The sequence below is a fragment of the Gadus macrocephalus genome, chromosome 22 (assembly GCF_031168955.1).
Source record: "Gadus macrocephalus chromosome 22, ASM3116895v1".
NCBI classification, from domain to species: domain Eukaryota; kingdom Metazoa; phylum Chordata; class Actinopteri; order Gadiformes; family Gadidae; genus Gadus; species Gadus macrocephalus.
In genome coordinates, this window is record NC_082403.1 from 5349654 (window position 1) to 5371845 (window position 22192).

The following is a 22192-nucleotide window of genomic DNA, read 5'->3' on the forward strand; positions in this document are numbered from 1 at the left end:
AGTCTGCCCTGAAGCCAGTGAGCGACGAAGGCTGTGGTTGGAAATCAATCATCCTTGTGTGTGTGGAAATATGTGTGTGTGTGTGTGTGTGTGTGTGTGTGTGTGTGTGTGTGTGTGTGTGTGTGTGTGTGTGTGTGTGTGTGTGTGTGTGTGTGTGTGTGTGTGTGTGTGTGTGTTTGGCTGCGTTCATGTGCTTGTGTGAGCATGTGAGTTTTTAAGTGAGTGTGTCTAGTGTTCTGTATAGTGTGTTAGGGTCACTTTCTCAGCCTTCTATCTTCTTCCCTCACTCTCTGCTTCCATCATAGTCATTATGTCTCCGGTTAATTGCTAATCTTCCCCCTGGGAGCTGAGTAGGCATGTCGTTTAGAAACCGGAAACGGTTGTTCTTTAAGGCTTGGTGAACTATATCTACATATATATATATATACATATATATATATATATATATATATATATATATATATATATAAAGATTAGATACAACTTTATTAATCTCCTGTAGGAGAAATGTGTCAAATATTGTTATCTATACTGTATATATCTATATATGTATCTTTTTAAAATAATGCTTCATTTCATTAGTTCATTATTAACCCTAGTTCATCATTATTTACTACTATACATATATAAGTTTAGGAAGTCTGATGAAGACTTCATCAGTAGGAGATTAGCCCGAGAGAGGCCTAAAGGGATTCTGGTGAGATTTGGGGGCGAAAGGTCTCTTGGCTGAGATTCAAACGCGTGGGCCAACGCATCTGTCCTGCCCCTCATATTCATGCTCAAGTTCACCGAACCCGATGATAATGCTCTGGCATGAAGAACTTCGTACTACAGTACGACTTGGCGGGCAATACGAGGTCATGAAACACTATGCTGGCCTTTGGAACCACACACACACACACACACACACACACACACACACACACACACACACACACACACACACACACACACACACACACACACACACACACACACACACACACACACACACACACACACACACACACACGCTCCAGCGGCCCAAAATCCATTAAATTATTATTATTATTATTTTTCCTGATGTATATTATATATATATATATTTATATATATATATATATATATATATATATATATATATATATATACACAGTAATATACATCAGGACAAATGGCAAATGCTGATCACGATACCCCAGTGTGATACGGGTTTACATAACTATTTGGACAATCTTTGGAGGAAACAGCTTATCTCTGGCTCACATCCACGTACAGTCAGTTCAAAATAGATTAGCAGGAATTACCACGTTGTCCATTATACCACTGAATTACGCAAGGGAATATGGGATGTGGAACCTTTAGCCCCCGTTTGGGCCGGGGCAGGAAACGAGGTAGGAGGCTAGTTCCGAAGTTAAAAAAAATCTCAGCAGCATTTTGTATGTGTGCCCCTAGTTTTGATGGGATTAGTTTAGCACTTTCTCGCTAATTGTTTGAGAAAAATGGAAATAGTCTCTATTTCGTTGAATATCCAAAGCCCTCTATTAACATGCCGCCCCGTTTTGGTGCTTGTCCATTTCGCGTCAGCATTATCGAGTTCCGGCCGCAGACGAAATTCAAAAAATCTCTTTAAACTCCTTTTCAAAAGAGGTTTATTCATAAACAAAAAGCCTTTGAAGTACATCAGCCAAAGCAGGGCTAAATGACGCCAAGTGTGGATTACTTGAATTGTAGCACTGCTGTTCAGCTGCCAAAAACAGCTTTGTGTTTGTATTGCAAATTTAATTCACAGTGTGAGAGAATCCTCTTGTTCTATTATTATACTGACAGCCCTTAACACCAGCCCAGGCTGCTAGCATCATCCAGTGATGAAAACTAGAAATACATTTTAGAAACTGACCTCTTGGCATTGTGGAAAACAAACACTGCAGAAACCTGAAGTTACTAACAAGGGTTTGGAAAACCACTACCCCCACTCACGTTGTTACAAATGACAATTAATTTAGATGTTAATTAAGTGTCATTCTTAGTGTGGCCTCCAATTAGCAAACCGTTTGAGGGCTTAAGTTGCTAACGTTTAAAATTGAATTGATTGACCAGATAAGCAGGATAACCTCATTGACAGAGGAAGGGGAGAAAAAGATTATTTGACAACGGCAGCCTTTGCACTGCTATGTAGACAGAAGGATCTCACACGGAACCTTTACCCCGCAGTCTCATGATCGATGCATGTTAGCTCACTTTCACTTTATCACCTCTTTCTTGCTCTAATCTCTCCCTCCCTCTATATCGCTCTACCTCCATCTCTTCCTCGAATTCTCTCTCTCTCACTCCAAGTCTTTCTCTCTCTCTCACTCCAAGTTTCTCTCTCCCTCAAAGTCTCTCTCTCTCTCTCCCTACAAGTCTCTCTCTCTAACTCTCTCAAAGACTCTCTATCTCTCACCAAGGCTCTCTCTCTCTCTCTCTCTCTCTCTCTCTCTCTCTGCTAGGTCCCTTTCACTTCAGTCTCTGCCTCCCTCTATCGCTTTACCTCTGTCTCTCTCCCTCCCTCTAGGAAAGGAGAGATCGAGATGAGGTGTTGTCTCTTCTACACTAGAAGGGACAAGGGCTGAACGTTAACTACAACCTTGATCCTCCGAAACCCCAAAATCCCAGAATGAACGGTCAACTGAACGAGCTGCACTTTATATAACTGTTTAATTGTATACATTTAATCTAAATCCATTCATCACAAAGCAACCTTTTCATTTTAAAACAAATATTTTTTTAGATAGCTAGAAATTAATGTATTGTATTGCCTCTGTATTAAATCACTCAAACTCTTACTATTTGAATAAGCAGCCTTATAAAGGGTCAAGCCGCGTCCTGCTACGCGGTCCAATACCTCCATCTAGTGGCTACTTGACGCCAGTGGTTTTCTCCTGACACACCAGTCTACAATCACCAATCACCATTCCCTACTTCAGCCGGGGATCTCCTATCAGCCGGCGCCAGTTCGTCGTTACGTCTACCCAGTTAGTATCGGTCCTACCAGCATTCTTGAACATCTGTTTCGTAGCCTGTCCCCTTGGTAACCATCTCTCCTGTTCTCTAGTGGTGCCGAGATGATGCCTCATGAAACGTCAAAGCCTCGCAGCCAGATGGACCATCAAAGTGGTTCGACCTCGAAGCTTCAAATGAGTACGCTAGGGACACCTAGTGGTGAATGAAATTATGATGAAAGAAAGAGTTTCCTGTGATGATGTGATGTTTGCTTCGTACAACATCAAAACGTTTAAGAATTAAAGTCATTTCAGTGATACGTTTGAGTGTGCCGTTCATAAATATCTCCCGAGCTCATGGGAGAGAACAAATCATTTGACAAAGATTTTAAGTCATCCCGGGCAAAATAGATTTTCTTATAACTACAGTAGCCTACTAATAATTGTAATAATAGAACTGCATGATGACTGAGAATGAGTGTGATTAATTACATAGCCATAAAAGTGATCTTGGAACTGGGTAGGGTCTTCTTTTTGTAAAAATGAACCCATATCACGGAACAGCCCGAGATGAAGCCTCGAACGTCACACGCTACGTCATTTCGCCTATGTGAATCCTACTCGATACGGAGCTTCGCTGGGGGAGGAGCCGAGGTACTCGACACACGCCCCGATGCCTCGACGCAAACCATAACATCACTACTGTTCTCTAGTTCTCCCCCTGCCACCGAACCCCTGCCTGCCTGACTACCCGCCTGTCATCGAGCCCTTGCCTGTCTGACTGCCTGCCTGTTACCGGATCCCTGCCTGCCTGATTACTCGCCTGCCTACCAATAAATCACGTTCCCTTTACCCCGTCTCTGCCTCCCTGTGTTCAGCACTTGGGTCCCCACGTCCTGTTCCGTAACATAAAGAAGGCAGTACGGAACCATGTAATAGTATTGTATCAAAAATCAATTATAAAATATGCGAAAGAATGACTAACGCTTTGCCTTCTATAAAAAGGTATTACAAGGCTTTAGAGAACAGTGCGCTATTGTATGCTTAACATGTAAAGTTATAATTACATTATTTAAAAATGATAGGTTGCGATCTAAAGTGGGCCGGTCTGAGGCATGAAACTCCAGGGCTGAAAATGAGTCCCACTCCGGCCCTGCCTTCCATTGTGAATATGACAGTAAACGATCTTGTACCTTGTATCTGTTTGTGATTTGATGACAGCTGTCAGCTCCTTCCAGAGGAAACTGGAAGTGTTCAAGGAAGATCTTCAAGGAGAAGAACACTTCTCAAACGTCCAGGAACAGATTCAGGGAGAGAGGGATGTTTCTCCTCAGGTTGACTTCATGGACAAGCTGATTAGAAACTTCAAAAAACGCTTTGACAGCTTCAGCCTGGGACCGCAGCTCCTCCTGCTCATTCAGAATCCATTCCTCATCACAGATGTGCGAGGATTTTCAAAGGAGGTGACACAGACCTTCACGTGGGCACATGCTGGATCTCTCCGGATGGAACTGATTGATCTGCAAGCAAATGGTGCATTAAGAGAGCCTTTTGGTGCGACTGACCATGCAACTTTCTGGCTACAGACAGTGCCTGAGACTGTTTTCCCTGGTCTAACGAAAGTAGCACTGTACACCTTGACCATGTTTGACTCCACGTACAGCTGTGAGACAGCTATAGACACTGTCTCACAGCTGTCTATAGCTGTGAGCACCTACATATGTGCATGAGAATGGCACTGACTCCATTCCAGCCAAGGTTCAAGTCACTGGCAGGGCGGGCAAAAGCCCATTTCTCTCACTAACAATATGTGAGATGGAGAAGTGGGAGAGAGTGGGAAAGATGGTCATTAAACCTGTTTTATAATGTTCAAATTTGTTAAAAAATCAAAGAATTTTGTGAAAAAAACAGACTTTTAAGTTGTATTTTGTGTTAAAATTTGTGATACAGGCCTACTGTTATTCATGATTAGGCTGCTTATTTATTTTAGTTTATGTTTAATGTGTCTGGATTGAAAATGTGCAATAAATATTGTTGACATTTTATTGAAATGTACTACTTTGTTTATTACATACATACAATAACTACATATACCCCTGAATCATAGCACAAGTTAGACATTTCAATGGTTCGGACCTTTGCTGGGCGGAAATTTGAGTCACTGGACCTCTTTGAATTCTAATTGGGTACCCCTGCTATACGCAAACTAAGTGGCCGCTTAGGGTCCCCGACCGCCAGTGGGCCCCCACGTGCGCTGTATTTAAAAAAAATATATATAATATATATTTATTTATTTTTATACACATAGCAATTTACAAAATAAGAAAGGAAACATTATAGACATACAGTTCATATTAGTATAAGAAAACAGGTTTGTCTGTCAGCCCCAGGATTGTCACAGGTGAACAAGTTATCGGAGGAATCTATTGAATCCTTCCTGGAAGATTCATTAAGATGTGCACTGTATTGCAAAACACAAAGCTAATTAGAAGGAATATCCCAAAACTTCCCAGTGGTACTGAGCTGTGTGCCGTTGCTGTATTATCAGTATTTTGGTCTGCCTTTAAAATAATTAAATAAATGTTATGGTCATATCATGATATATTTTTTCTTTTCACAATGACTTTCAGTTGGGCCTCGGATGTGTTGGTAATGGAGGTTTGAACATGGGTGCAGCCTTACATCGTCTACAAACTGAAGCAGATCAGACTCACAAACAAAGTGACGCTATTGCTCTCTTCACTCCTTCCATTCCGGTTGCAGGGAGAGTAAATATAGATGATACTCAAAAACCTTACGTGCAGATGTGTGTGAATATGTAAAAGATTGCATACCTTGCCATTGTTTATTCAATTCAGAAGAATGTGGTGTCCCTTTTTCGCTGTGAACTGAAACTCCCCCTAACTTCTCCCCTAGTTCTGACTGCTCCTATCATTTGTTACAAGTTGGAAGAGGCTGTTAACAGGCTCGAGGCCAGACGGATCAGCAGACAGAAACAGTATATTTATCATAAAAAAAAAAGATATAGTATCAGTCGCGATTTTCGTGACGCCGCAAAGTTCTCGTGAACGACACCTCATGACGCTCTTATGATTCTACTTCCGTTCGGAATTGGGGCCAGATTTTGATAATAGAGTTGCCCAGTTGGCGACGTTTGGTTTACTAGTGACGCACATGAACATAGCTGAACATGAAAGATTTACTCAATATAAAAGAATCAACCATCATATCACATACTTTACCATTGATTGACGTTGTTACCGTCTGTTGGCATCGACTTTGCTCAGTTTTAAACGTTTTAAACGTGTACTGGTAAACCAGCTCTAGATAAGCCTTCCATACAGTGGCAATACAATGTTATTCTCATAAACAAAAGCAAAAGGTTAGTAGGTGATAGGCTACAAGGAAATAAAGGCGTTCGAACTTGAAACTGATCCTACTAAGTTCTGTTTAGTTCCGACTTGTTTTTATCGAATAAAGAAATCCTGCTGTGAAAAACTTTTAGATTCCGAACGCAGTGCACATGAACAGTCGCTGTCAGGAAAACGCGTAAGCGTGATCAGTCATCACTGATCACTGATACATTTTACTTCTCATTAACATGGTTGCTTTGGGCAACATACATCTTCAGGATTAGAAATTGAATTTCAAATATAGTCAGACAATTTAACTGAAGGGAAGATCTTACAATTTAAATTGTGAACAAACAACCTGAGGTTACAAAAATATACCAAATCAAGCTCCTTCGGTTTGTCAACTGGGGGGCCAAACCGTAGTGGCTAGGGTGTCGATAGATACTGGGTTCGATCTCCAAAGTCCTGAGACTACCTGTAGGCATCCTTTAGCAAGGTGCTTAACGCCTACCTGCTCCTCAATCACATGAATCTGAATCAACTACTCCCCCCCCCCTTCTTTGTTTTCCATTAGCTCTTCTTCTTGTCAGGGCACACATGAGACAGGATGAGATCCACCATGTTCTTGATGATGGGCGGGGGCGGGTGAATGTTGTGGGGGCTATGATGGGCTAAGGTCATCTCCCAGGCATCCACAAACACAACACCCAGGCCCTTGAACATGGCCCTGAGAACCTTGTCGATCTGCAGCGAGAACCAGTCGCTGCTGTGCTTGCTCGTCGTCTGGTCCATGGCCACAAAGTTAGCGGAGCGGATTATCACGAGGGTTCCGGGGCCCCGGTCCAGGAGCCGTACTAGCGCCTGGCGGATGTGCCGCATGCGGTGTGTGTAGACCTCAATAGGGAAGGATGTGAAGTGGGCCCAGATGCTGAAGACCACCACGGTGTCGGGGCCTCCGGCCAGGCCGTCCAGCTCATTGGCGACGTAGCGTAGCTCGCTCGTGCTGACAGGGAGGATTCTGATGGGTGGACCGTGACAGCGGTAGTTCATCAGGATGTTGTTTTTAAAGTCTACCGCCATCAAGGGGCCAACTTTCTTTGAACGGTGCAGGTTGAAATCTGATTTGAAGGAGAGAACGAAAGAACGCGCCCATTGGAAATTAACAATGAGTCATGAATAAGAGTCAGAGCATCGTGCGAACAGAGATAATGTGTCAGTGCTCACCGGGTATGAATGCGCTGAGGTACTCAAACCACTGCCTCATCGTGGAGTCTCCGTACATATGGATCACCTTGCCAGTAAGGCACTGCGTGATGGACGAAGCGTTGTTAAACTGGCGAACAGAAGTTCCACAGAGGGGCCTCCAAGTGCCTTGGTAGTAATAGCCAGAAGGGGTGTACTTGTCCGGCTCTGCTTTGATGGTGCTGCTTTCTAACTCTGTTTCATCTGGGATAAGAGTATTACAAGACATTTCAAAAGAAGAAATAAATAAAGCTGGGCACCACCACCACATAAGCAACCTCCTCCATTAACTGTAGCAGTTTCTGTGTACCTATCTTCTGAGGAAGCACGTTGATACGATCAGGTCCTGACGCATGGATGACAACTTTGATGTTTAGACGGCTGCGAGCAATAAAATAAACAAGGATAAAACAAATTTTCCAAAGCTATAAATGAAATGAGCGAGAAAAGAATCGTGCAGTGCCAGACCTCTGAAATAGCAGCGCTTCTTGGTTGGTGTAGAGGGGCTTCTCGTAGCCCCCCATGGCGTGGTTGACCCTGGTGTCACAGCTCAGCAGCTTAGGCTTCAAGCAGTACCAGGGCTCCCCTGTGTGGAGGTTGGTGTAGTTGCACAGGGGCTGCTGCGGGTAGTTGAGTGGCAGGCACGGGATGCACGTGGTGGTCTCGGACAGCTCGCCCGAGCGGAACAGACTCTTGAAGAAGACCCGGTTGGGCCGCTCCTCGCGGAGCCGCTGCAGCACGGCCACAGCCTCGCTGGAGTGCACCATGGTGATCTGCACCTGGGCCGAGCCCCCCCACAGCAGGGGGAACAGTGCCGAGTAGGAGCCGTTGAGGTGATCCACTACCTTACCCGCCACCCCAGCCTGCAGCTCCAGGGAGTGGAGCCGGGCCACCAGGAAGTCCCCGCCGTGGCGCTTGGGACTGCCCTGGAAGTCGTGCATCTGGACCAGGGCCTCCAGCTGGTCCCCAACATGCCACTCCTTCTGGCCCTTCGAGGGCAGGATGGTGAGCAGGCTGTGCACAGGGTCGCTGGTCTGGTGGAGAGGCACGGGGGCGGGGCGGGCGGGGAGCTTGGGCCAGGCGATGGCTTTGAGGAGGTAGCGATCCTCCAGGGCTTCATCGGGGGTGGGCTTCAGGCCCAGGTGGCTGTAGAAGGTGTGGGTTTGGTATGAAGGGAGGGGTCGCTTCTGGCAAAAGGCTGTGTTACTGCAGTTCTGGTGCTGCAAAAATATTGACGAGAAGAGATGTTTGGTTTAATGTGAGGCTGACCGCGGCATTGAGTCGTAGTCTTGAAAACTTAGACAGACTTTATATAATCGCCAACTTTCATAGGTGCGGACACGCGACAAATCTGTGTATCTGCCGTGCGTAAGGGCCGGGATTATATCATTGTAGTTGGTGCCTGCTCGCAAAGTTTACACACGCCGGAAAAAATATATATGCTGATCATCCCCGTCATTCCTAATCTCTCCACTGTGGTAGCTTGTGATTGGTGAGATTGATGGCGGGTACTTGTGGCGGTGTGGAGGTGTGATATACCCCCCAAAACTCTATAGAGTTAGTGAGTTCCTTCAATAGTGCAATATAAATGTATAGACGTACTATCATTAAGGTATAATTCAAGTTTCTTCAGGAAAACTGAGCAGAAAGTAGTAACAAACAATATAATTAAGGATAATAAATACTACAATTTCACCTATGCTCACCGTTTCACTAGGGAATTTTACAATGTTTTATTAAACGAAATGTTCCTTTATCACAAACACACAATGACCGATGCAACACTAACCTCCAGAGTGAAAATGTTGCGCAGCAGGAAGATGAGACCAGAGAGTGCGAGGATGAGGAAGATGAGGGTGCATTTGGACCGACACATGATGATCCCCTTCAGCCTGCCATGGTTAGCTACCTCTTCATTTTCCGTTGTAAACATCCTGGCAGGAATAGTATTGGGTTTTTTCAACACTTAAACAATAGAGAGGAGAGACAATTAAAAACATGTACATTTAACAGATTAGAAGAATATGTGTCTGTGTCTTTCTGTCGGTCGGTCGGTCGGTCGGTCGGTCCGTCCGTCGGTCCGTCCGTCCGTCCGTGTGTGTTAGAGCTGCAGGATATATCGGCTATGTACGATATATCGATATAATTTCCAAGGGGATACAAGATTTGACAATATCGTTTATATCGATATGCGTTAAAATGGTCAGTTTCCCCCTCAAGCGTCTACAGCACTTGCCTTGGAGACTGTGAGCGCGACCCCTCCCCCTCCCACTCTGTCTTTCCGAACGTGTAAAAGTGGAAGCACGACAAATCTGTTCCACCATTTACAGCAGCGGCACAAAGTGCAGTATGTGGAATGCGTAAAACTCCGTGGCTGTGCTGCTGCATCACCGGCCGCGAGTTTCTTTTGCCCCGAAACCAGGGCCGGCGCTCGGCAAATGTGTTGGGGGCGCCCTCTGGTGACGCTCTTAATTAATTAAAATATACGAAACAAGCGAAATGAAACCAAACATGTTCCCAAATGGAACGGAGAAGGGAGGGGGCGGGGGATTAAAGTTACGGCGCACTGAAACCCTCACCGTAGTACGCAGGACAATGCGACGAAGCCAATGCTCTTAATGGTAGCTAATGTGTGTAACCTACAGCTTTACATTGTTTTGCATAGGTGATTATTTTGTGAGGAAGGTGAAAAACGTCCCGTGTGAGGAAGGTGAAAAACATGTTCATTCAATTCTGTTGAAAATAACGATACAAAATCACATGTTGCAGTCATACTGACCTATGTTTTAATAAAAGTGCTTGCAACATCTCACATGTGGCTTTTGACTTACAAAAAAAACATCTAACCCACTCTATAGAAAATATCGAGATATATATCGTATATCGCCATTCAGCCAAAAAATATCGGGATATCATATTTTGCCCATATCGTGCAGCCCTAGTGTGTGTGTGTGTGTGTGTGTGTGTTTGTGTGGGGAGGGGGGGGGGGGGGGGTAAGATTCATCACACGTGATAGTCAATCGCGCCAACAACAACACAATTGCTACCAGTTAATTTGATGTCCTTGATTAGTCTGCTATTAGGCAGTTTGGGAATAACAAAAAGTTATAAAGTAAAAGCTATCGATCCAAATACAGTGTAACTATTCTGTATGTCTAATGATGTATTTGTAGACTTCTTATACCCTCCCTCTTCCTGTAAGAAGATTGCTTAGACCTAGGCTACATACATGCTTCATTAACTGACTGAAGATTCCGAAAATAAAATTCACATTTGTCACTAGACAAAAAATATCACTAGTTCATACCTATATGTACCTGCCATTTCTACAGTACAACTTCTACAACCAAACTACAACATGGGGGAAACTGATTGATCACCTTTTAACGAAGGCTTCTTTCATGAAATCTCCGACAGTGAACAGCTTGTCGAGCCTTACTATCTCTGAGCTGCCACAAAACTAGCAGCAAGTAGTTGAATTTTGAGATTTTATCCACTTCTTGAAAGCATATTTGCTCTGATCAGATTTCCGCAGCAACTGCTCTTCTTTGTTCATGTCCTGCTGGGTAGGCCTCTCAGCAAATGCTGTTTGTTTGTTCTGGAAATGTCCTTTGACCGTTGGCAGTAAAAGCAAACAGAATTAAACAACATTCTTTCGGGACTTATCTTTTGTTTGCTTCAGGGGCTTAGACATCTTTTCAGAAGTGAGGGGGACAAATTGGTCTATTGAGTGATTTATCACGCCTCGTGCCCACTGCCTCCGTCCGTTGACTGATCCCCATTGACTTTGAATGGGGACAAAAAGTTGAAAAATGTTCAACTTTTTCGGCAGCGACGGATCCGTCATCCAATCAGATCCGTCAGCCAAGCCTTCCGACGTCCTTTGACTGACGGTGCAGTGAGCATGAGGCGTCAGCCTCTCGCCTTCAGTTGCACCTCCATAGTGGCTACATAACCACAAACAGCACAGCACCAGGGGACCGACTTTAGTTCTTAAAGATGATGTAGGCTTAGGGCTGGGCGATTTGGCCTAAAAAGAAAATCTCAATTTTTTTCTAACTAATGGACAATTTACGATTTAAACCTTGATTTTTTTTTTCTGTTTTTCTCTAAACAAATTAAAAAGACCAAGGCAAAATTTAAATACATATTTTCTTTATTAACACAATAAAAATAAATGAGATTACCAAGTAATCTAGGCCTATGTGAACCAATCAGTTGTTCGAGGATAAAAAATAAAATCAGCACCACTTGGCTGTCATTATTGTGCAAAGATTTTTTTATATCAAACTGAAAAAAAAGGATCTTGTAGGCCATCCCTGAAAAACTTGTAAAATGCGATCGACTTTCTACAAACCTTACACGGAACAGTTTGTTCTATGTCTGACTGCTTGTACCCGAACCATTTCCATACAACTGAAGTAGCACCCTTTTTATGAATGAGTTCTTCATCTGTGTTCGTGGACATTTTTATGGTAGGGGAGATCCGGGTCGATTGAAACACGGGACGATTGAAACACAGCGATTTCCTCGAAAACCACGGAAGGCTTTCACGTCAAATTACGTTCAGCACGCAAGACTGACCAACCCCACGAAATTTCGTGTAATGACGTCCCACCGTTCAAATGTTATCCCCCAAACCTGTTTTCGAGAAAAAATAAAAAAAATAGAAAATCGCGATTTTTCGGTTCAGCCATTTCACAAACCGTAGCAAAGTAAAAATGCAAATTAATCGTTTAAACTGAAAAAATCGCCCAGCCCTATGTAGGCTACTATCAAATCTAAAGTTAAAATCTAAAGCTGCCAAACTCTGGTTGAGTTGACACAGAATGACCCTCGAGCATCTACAGGGTAAGTAACCAGATAATAAGTGCCAAATGACAACACTGAACACGAAAAGTTCTTTAAAACAACTCCTGTTTCAAATTATCAGCACCAAAATGGAATGGAATGGACAGGGTAATAAGCCACATAATTGAATTGAATGGCAAGAAGTGACAAGTGAAAGTGACAACAATAAACATATCGACACGAAGATGTAGCTATTTTACATTTGCCGTCGTCAATTATGACAACACAGATGTGCAAAATTAATCAAGACTAAGACAAATGGTATGACCTATACCTGCTTCCTTTAAAACACAAATAGTGCAGTAGTCAAATAATATCAGCAAATAAATAATAAACAAAAAGTCTCTTTGAATATAAACTAAACTAATCTTAGAGTCACTCTTATCCTATAGACATTTCCTTAGCCAGTTATAATTTCTCCTGCAATGATATAGATAATAAATGTTCAAAGCAAAACTTATAAATAGTATTAAGAATAGTAGTGGTGACGTAGCTGTGGAAATTAATCACAAAGTCACTTTTATCCTATAGATAATTTCTCCTCACCTGCTGTGAATACCCTCCCTGTTCATTCCTGCTGCTGCTGGACTCTGGTCCACTGTCTCCTCCCTGACCCTGCTCTTTCTATTGTATGAAGATTAAAAAATATGTGCAAAACAACCGTGAGCACAAGTTCTGTGCAGAAATGCAAGAGTGAATTAAACAACATTCTTTCGGGACTTATCTTTTGTTTGCTTCAGGGGCTTTGCCATCTTTTCAGAAGTGAGGGGGACAAATTGGTCTATTGAGTGATTTATCACGCCTCGTGCCCACTGCCTCCGTCCGTTGACTGATCCCCATTGACTTTGAATGGAGACAAAAAGTTGAAAAATGTTCAACTTTTTCGGCAGCGACGGATCCGTCATCCAATCAGATCGCGTATGCAAATGTGTGCAATGTCTCGGGCTCTGACGACCCCGGAAAGCTCCCCCATCCGTCAGCCAAGCCTTCCGACGTCCTTTGACTGACGGTGCAGTGGGCATGAGGCGTCAGCCTCTCGCCTTCAGTTGCACCTCCTTAGTGGCTACATAACCACAAACAGCACAGCACCAGGGGACCGACTTTAGTTCTTTAAAATGATGTAGGCTACTATCAAATCTAAAGTTAAAATCTAAAGCTGCCAAACTCTGGTTGAGTTGACACAGAATGACCCTCGAGCATCTACAGGGTAAGTAACCAGATAATAAGTGCCAAATGACAACACTGAACACGAAAAGTTCTTTAAAACACCATTCCTGTTTCAAATTATCAGCACCAAAATGGAATGGAAGGGACAGGGTAATAAGCCACATAATTTAATTTAATGGCAAGAAGTGACAAGTGAAAGTGACAACAATAAACATATCGACATGAAGATGTAGCTATTTTACATTTGCCGTCATCAATTATGACAACACAGATGTGCAAAATTAATCAAGACTAAGACAAATGGTATGACCTATACCTGCTTCCTTTAAAACACAAATAGTGCAGTAGTCAAATAATATCAGCAAATAAATAATAAACAAAAAGTCTCTTTGAATATAAACTAAACTAATCTTAGGCCCTTTCCCATTCCTTTGCTCTGTCTCAACCCTACATCTCAACCCTAACCCTCATTGCTCAATCTCATTGCTACCCCTCATTGCTACCCCTTAACGGTCCCCTACCAAATGGGACAACCCTACCCTGTGACGTCATCATGGCCTCCCCATGCCCCCTAGCAGATAACCAGACCCCTGGTAATGTTACAAGAGACAGACTGGCTGCCATTGTCTCGGGCAACGAGCAAGACCCATTGTAAAGATGTTTAACCTGAAATGGTATTTATATTTTGTAATTGGCCCGGCCTGCCAGACTGGCCACACTCACACTGGCAGATTTGAGCACGGATAGGTGCTAAAACAGCCACGGCCACGGCCAGAAGGCCTAGTGTGAGTGCCCCCTTAGATAATAATCGGTTAAGAACAAGAACACTTTAGAAGAAACCCTTTATTTAAATAAGAAACACTGAACCACACATCTAAAAATACACACAAACACACACCTAAAAATACACACACACACACACACACACACACACACACACACACACACACACACACACACACACACACACACACACACACACACACACACACACACACACACACACACACACACACACTCTCTCTCTCTCTCAGCTTTTGAGAGAATGGTGGAGAATCACATCTTCTCCACCATTTCGCCAACTTTGCCTCGCTCTCCTCATGCCTCGCCTGCCCCCTGGCACTCTCCTCTTGGAAGGGGTGTCTGGGGTGGTGGAAGAGGTGCCTGGGGTGGAGGAGCATGAGGGAGAGGTGGGGGGGGCTGGTGGCAGTGGACTCAACGAAGTCCTGAAAGAAAACGAATAAGAAGGAATTAGGAATTATATGCCAGAACTGGTTGATATGGCCATATGTTATGTACAATATATAATAGCTATGTACACAATATAGTACTGCCAAAAAATACATTGATTAACCATGTAATATTACTAATATAATATAATATCTTAGTATAATAATACTTATAGAATATTACTAATATAATATATATATGAGTAGGTATATATTACTTATAGATTATTAATAATTAATAACTAATAATATTACTAATATTACTTTCTATATTAGCTAAGAGTTTATTGTTTACTGTTTACTGTTTTTTGTTTACTTTTTATAGTTAGTTAGTTAAGAGTTTATTGTTTATCTTATCTTATATTATAATTATTGTTTACTGTTAACTTTTTATTTTACTTTTTATAGTTATCTTAGAGTGTATTGTTTATCTTATATTGTATATAATTTAATATTGTGTTGCGTTTCTTTCTGTAAACTACTGGACAATCAATTTCCTTGAGGGAGTCATCCCAAAAGGATCAATAAAGCCTAATCTAATCTAATCTAATCTAATTTAATCTAATATAATATAATATAATATATTAGTATAGTAAAGCTTATTTTTAACCTGGAGTCACTAGAACATGGAAGATCTGGATATCATACGACATGATATCCAGCCCGGTCCCGGTCTGCAGCCCCGGCGAAGGCCGGGCTGCAGAGCTCTTGATCGGGCATGCATCCCGGCCGAGAACCGGGGTCGGGCGGCCTGCGCAAGTCGGCCGGGGACTTTCGCGATCTTCCGCGAAAATCGGCCACAGACTTCCGAGAGTCCGCGGCCGGGCTTCGAAGCTCGCGGCCGGGCTGCAGAGTATAATTAATAAAATAATTACTAGTTAATTACAGAGAAAGTACTTACATTTGTGTTTTTCCAATCCTGTCGCATCTTTTTGTCCTCCATCTTGTCTAGGATATTTCTTGATTTTCCGTTTTCTCGCAAGGTATTGTGGGAGCAAGTCACAACTGAAGCGCTTTGAGGGTGCCCATCGAAAATCTCAATTTTGAGGGGATGTTAGCCCTCCCTCCTACCCCTTAAACTACAGTTAAACAGTAATGGGACATTGCTCCACGGTGCGTGCACGCGCAACAGCGAGGGCTAGGGCTGAGATTTTCTTTGGAGCAAAGGAATGAGATTCAACCTTAGAGTCACTCTTATCCTATAGACATTTCCTTAGCCAGTTATAATTTCTCCTGCAATGATATAGATAATAAATGTTCAAAGCAAAACGTATAAATAGTATTAAGAATAGTAGTGGTGACGTAGCTGTGGAAATTAATCGCAAAGTCACTTTTATCCTATAGATAATTTCTCCTCACCTGCTGTGCAGTGGCGGACTCAGACTGTTTGAAGGGCAGGGGCGGAAAAAAATAAAAAGGGCACATTCTGGACAACATGGGGCCCGACCAGCGGTAACAGTGGCTTTTCTAACTTGATGGTGTTTTGTTCCCCCAACGGAGCCTTAAAGGCAGCGCTGCCTGGAAGGTCCTATCCCCTAACCTTAGCAAGCGCTGCCTGGAAGGTCCTATCCCCTAACCTTAGCAAGCGCTGCCTTGAAGGTCCCATTCGGGGCACTTGTTACATCTCCATGTAGCACTTAAAAGAATTGTTGGGCTCATAATTTAAATAGGGGGTCTGGGGGTCCTCCCCCAGAAAAAAATGTGCTTCAAAGACACTGTTTCCCCTTATTCTAGTGACTTAATAAACACCAAAATGAGTTGTTCACATCATTGTGCACTTTCACATTTTAGCCAAAGAAAGGAGGATGCCTTACTGCTTTCATCTTTACTAACATTTAAGTAAAAATTTGACTGGAGAAAATTCAATGTGCCGCTACCATACAGTCTTTGACCGCTGACATCCAGCTATGGAAACATTTAAGGAAGTTTTCCTTCATGTTGAGGGGATAGCTGACCATTATCGTCTCTCTTGCTTGAAATGACCTACACGTGAATGATCTTGAACGCTCAAAAAATGTATATACATTTTAAACGGATTATGCAAACTGAAAATATTAAGTTTTTCTAACTTGGCATCTAATTGTGCTTTTCCACTATGGGTACTGACATACTCTTAATCCGCTTTTTGCTTCGTTATCCATTGGGGATTTAAGTACCACTCGATGTAGCTGTTTGTCATGGCGACGCCACATGAAAGCAACGCCTCTGATTCCCCGTTCGTCAGCTACCAAAGAGAGGAACGTCTGCACCTTAATAGCTAACCACAACATGTTTTTTTCGGTTTGCCATATTCTTGCTCCAGAAGGCACATCATCATCATCAGGGGCAACCTATAGGGCACTCATTAATTTTTGTTCACGTGTAAAGGGCAGCCAATAAGGCACTTTCTCTCATCACCATAGAGGGCACTTAAGCACACTTTTTCAACCATGGGGGCACCAGATGGGCAGAAGGGCACTAGAAGGGCACCAGACGGGCGGAAGAGCACTAGAAGGGCACTATATGGACCAGACGAGTAGAAGGGCACTATCAGGGCACTAGAAGGGCACTGGAAGGGCACTGGAAGGGCACTAGAAGGACCAGACGGGCAGAAGGCCACTATCAGGGTACTAGAAGGGCACCAGAAGGGCACTAGAAGGACCAGACGGGCAGAAGGGCACTATCAGGGTACCAGAAGGGCACCAGACGGGCAGAAGGGGACTATCAGGGCACTAGAAGGACCAGACGGGCAGAAGGGGACTATCAGGGCACTAGACGGGCAGAAGGGCACTATCAGGGTACTAAAGGGGGCACTAAAAGGGCACCACAAAGGCACGTCATTGAATTTTCCTCTCGTTTTCGACACTCTTGAAGGGCACTTTAGCGCGCTTTTTCAACCATTGAGCCACGAGGGGGGGCGGTCGCCTGCTGCTGCTGGACTCTGGTCCACTGTCTCCTCCCTGACCCTGCTCTTTCTATTGTATGAAGATTAAAAAATATGTGCAAAACAACCGTGAGCACAAGTTCTGTGCAGAAATGCGAGGAGTGGGTTTATTCTTAGGTGGTAGAGTAGCCAAGTAGGAGAATTGTTACTTTAAAATAATATAAGTAAAAAAGTATTTTGCAGTAAAACAACAATTTATCCAAAAAGTTACTCAAGTAAATGTAACAGAGTAATTGTCACTAGTTACTATCACCTCTGCACCTAGCAAGCGATTTAACATAGGTAACCGTTAACAATTGTTAACTACCTTAACTTGATGCATTGACATCTATCAGTTGGTCATGATTTAGTTTAGGGCTGCAACAACGAATCGATAAAATCGATTTGTGTTATCCCAGTTAGGTTTTTTTAATTTTTTTATTATTTATTATTACTTTTAATAGTTCCGGGACGTTGGAGCAATAACATGGTGTTTTTACACTTCAGTCGGAACTGTGAATTTGAAGCAATGTTCAGTTTTTGAATAAAGATGCAGCAATTTCAAATGTTTCTTTTTTTCACAGATTCATCGATTATTCGAAAAAATAATCGACAGATTAATCGATTATTAAAATAATCGTTAGTTGCAGCTAGTGTTGCTTTCGTCAACGAAAATTATGACTAAATATCGTCGTCAACGACCCTTTATCACGTGAGGAAAACGAGACGAGACGCAACGTAAATGCCGGTCATGTGACAATAACTATAATTAAATACATAATGCAATATTGTTGACGAATAAAAACGAGACTAAATCTCATCATCTCATTTTCGTCCGCTTATCCGGGGTCGGGTCGCGGGGGGAGCAGCTCAAGCAGGGGGCCCCAGACTTCCCTTTCCCGGGCCACATTGACCAGCTCTGACGGGGGGATCCCGAGGCGTTCCCAGGCCAGTGTTGAGATATAATCTCTCCACCTAGTCCTGGGTCTTCCCCGAGGTCTCCAACCCACTGGACGTGCCTGAAACACCTCCCAAGGAAGGCCTCCTTACCAGATGCCCGAACCACCTCAGCTGACTCCTTTCTAAGTAAAGGAGCAGCGGCTCTAATCCGAGTTCCTCACGGATGGCTGAGCTTCTCACCCTATCCCTAAGGGAGACGCCAGCCACCCTTCTGAGAAAACTCATCTCGGCCGCTTGTACCCACGATCTCGTCCTTTCGGTCATCACCCAGCCCTCATGACCATAGGTGAGGATAGGAACGAAGATCGACCGGTATATCGAGAGCTTTGCCTTGCGGCTCAGCTCTCTTTTCGTTAAAACGGTGTGGTAAAGCGAACGCAATACCGCCCCCGCTGCTCCGATTCTCACGCTCCATAGTATTAGTAAATTAAATGTAAATTAATTTTAAATGTACTTATTAAGAAACATGCATGTAAACTAAAGTCCTTGACCAACTGCAGTTGTTACAAATGAACTAAAAGAGCCATCTTTGACTGTCTTAACTTAGAAAAGTACTCCTACTTTTTAGCTGTTTTTTTAAGACAGTCAAAGATGGCTCTTGTAGTTAATTCGTGCATTAGAGTATAACAACAAAGGGAGAGACGTCGGAGAACCCAACGCAGTCTATTCATAATATTGTAATGACCACGGAAGAGGCAGTGAATGAAGTATTGAATAGACAGAGATTTATTAGATAGGCCTACCTAATAAACCGTTGGAACACACAAGACCGGAAACATAGCAACGCCGGTAAACAAACCCCGAGAAGCCCAATCCCTATGAGAGCTCCCCGCGCTACGGCCATCCGGAGACGCACAAAGTTTTTGTCCGTGATATTATATATACAAATATTATATTACATACTATTATATTATATATAGAGCTCCGGGAGTCGCAAACGGCAACATTCACTTTCTCCTCCATGCTGCAGTTCACCCCGGACTGAACTGCACTGAGTTTGACGGTTGAACGCTGATTGGCTGTTACGTTACACATGTGACTCAGTGGCCACGCTGTTGAACGCATGTTAACGCTGTTAACCATTGCAACGCCGGTAAACAAACGCCGGTAAACAAACCCCTCGAAGAGAGCTCCCAGCCCTACGGCCATCCGGAGGCTCACACAGCTTTTGGCCATGATATTATATATACAATTATATTATATTAATTCGCCCGATTCGCGTCTCTACCTGACGCGTGAACGCACAGTAAAACCGAAAAAAACGTGTCTTTGGCGATCCCGAGATCGCGTTGTCTGAAATCGTGATTTCGATCAGAAAACGATAAATCATTCAGCCCTACCCCGAGGTACTTGAACTCCTTCACTTGGGCTAAGGACTCATTTCCTACCCGGAGTAAGCAATCCATCGGTTTCCTGCTAAGAGTCATGGCCTCAGGTTTAGCGGTGCTGATCCTCATCCCAGCCGCTTCACACTCGGCCGCCAGCCGATCCAGTGAGTGCTGAAGGTCACAGGCCGATGATCCAATGAGGACCACATCATCTGCAAAAAGCAGTGACGAGATCCTCAGACCACCGAACTGCAACCCCTCCCCACCACGACTACGCCTCGATATCCTGTCCATGTATATCACAAACAGGATTGGTGACAAGGCGCAGCCCTGGCGGAGACCAGCACCCACTGAGAACGAAACTGACTGGCTGCCGAGGACGCGAACACAGCTCTCGCTTTGGGAGTACAGAGATTGGATGGCCCTGAGGATAGACCCCCTTACCCCATACTCCCGCAGCACCTCCCACAGTTTCTCCCGGGGGACCCGGTCATACGCCTTCTCCAGATCCACAAAACACATGTAGACCGGATGGGCATACTCCCAGGCCCCCTCCAGGATCCTTGCGAGAGTGAAGAGCTGGTCCGTAGTTCCACGTCCGGGGCGAAAACCGCATTGTTCCTCTTCAATCTGAGGTTCGACGATCGGCCGAACCCTCCTTTCCACTACCTTGGAGTAGACTTTACCAGGGAGGCTGAGAAGTGTGATACCCCGGTAATTGGCACACACTTTCTGGTCCCCCTTTTTGAACAGGGGAACCACCACCCCGGTTTGCCACTCCTTTGGCACTGTACCCGACTCCCACGCGATGTTGAATAGGCGTGTCAACCATGACAGCCCCTCAACACCCAGAGCCTTTAGCATTTCTGGCTGGATCTCATCAATCCCTGGGGCTTTGCCACTGCGGAGATGTTTGACTACCTCAGTAACCTCCACCAGGGAAATTGACGACGAAACACCATCAACCTCGAGCTCTGCCTCCAACATAGAGGGCGTGTTATTCGGATTCAGGAGTTCCTCAAAGTGTTCCTTCCAACGTCCGACGACCTCCTCAGTTGAGGTCAACAGAGTCCCATCCTTACTGTACACAGCTTGGATGGTTCCCCGTTTCCCCCTCCTGAGGTGCCGGATAGTCTTCCAGAAACACTTTGGTGCCGACCGAAAGTCCTTCTCCATGGCCTCTCCGAACTTCTCCCACACCCGCTGCTTAGCCTCCGACACGGCAGCAGCTGCAGCCCTTCGGGCCTGTCGGTACCCTGCAACCGAGTCAGGAGTCCTCCAGGATATCATATCCCGGAAGGCCTCCTTCTTCAATCGGACGGCTTCCCTGACCACCGGTGTCCACCACGGTGTCCGAGGGTTACCGCCCCTTGAGGAGCCTAAGACCCTGAGGCCACAGCTAGCCACCGCAGCTTCAGCAATGGAGGCTTTGAACACCGCCCACTCCGGCTCAATGCCCCCAACCTCCACAGGAATGCCAGAAAAACTCAGCCGGAGGTGTGAGTTGAAGATACCTAGGACGGGGGCCTCCTCCAGACGTTCCCAGTTCACCCGCACTACTCGTTTGGGCTTACCAGGTCTATCCGGAAATTTCCCCCATTCCCTGATCCAACTCACAACCAGATGGTGGTCGGTTGACAGTAGGGATGGGCATTTGAAGAAATTTTCTTGATCGAGCATCGCTAGAGTTATCGATCAATTATCGATTAATCATTAACTTTTTTCTATGTTTTTTTTCTAATGTTTTTATCAATGAAATCTTTATTCCAACAATAATGTATGGGCCAAAATTAATACAATACAGTTAACTTGAAGACCTACAACTGTTTAACAGTTTTAAAATAATAAATACAGGCATTATAGGTTATAGGCCTATGTATGCGGCGCTCGTAAAGTCCGAACAATGCGCCTACAGGCGCTCTTAAAGGTTTGGAAACGATTCAACAAGACTAAATCTGTAGCCTATTCCAATTACAATAAGTAGCGAACTTATCGGACAACAATAATCAAACAAAGGCAGTGGGCATTAAACTGTATAACTGTTATGAAAAAAAAGGGGGGGGAAAGGCCGACATATAATGCCTGCAGCCGGCGCGCGGAAAAGGCTCGCAACAAAAAGATGAGCCACCCATTTACAAACAATTGCATGAACTAGTCTATCTAAAAGCAATACCTTATTGAACATATATAAGGCTGGACT

The 22192-nt window shown here is 44.1% G+C and overlaps 1 protein-coding gene and 1 long non-coding RNA gene across 3 annotated transcripts; both read right to left on the bottom strand.

Moving 5' to 3' along the window:
- Positions 1-5232: 5232 nt before the first annotated feature.
- On the bottom strand, positions 5233-13045 carry LOC132450963 (NXPE family member 3-like). 2 transcript variants are annotated; one of them, XM_060043176.1, is made up of 6 exons: positions 12953-13045; positions 9345-9526; positions 8024-8775; positions 7866-7936; positions 7538-7759; positions 5233-7431 (listed from the first exon to the last, which is right to left on the bottom strand). In XM_060043176.1, the coding sequence occupies exons 2-6, from the start codon at positions 9486-9488 to the stop codon at positions 6884-6886; spliced, it is 1737 nt and encodes a 578-aa protein (XP_059899159.1). In that variant the 5' UTR covers positions 9489-9526; positions 12953-13045; the 3' UTR covers positions 5233-6883. The 2 variants fall into 2 exon arrangements, with proteins under 2 accessions (XP_059899159.1, XP_059899158.1); XM_060043175.1 differs by lacking the exon at positions 12953-13045 and having other exon boundaries at positions 9345-9630.
- A 1356-nt stretch (positions 13046-14401) lies between these two features.
- On the bottom strand, positions 14402-16241 carry LOC132451028 (uncharacterized). Its single transcript, XR_009523952.1, has 2 exons — positions 15704-16241; positions 14402-14799 (listed from the first exon to the last, which is right to left on the bottom strand). It is a non-coding gene; the product is annotated as an uncharacterized LOC132451028 (long non-coding RNA).
- Positions 16242-22192: the final 5951 nt, after the last annotated feature.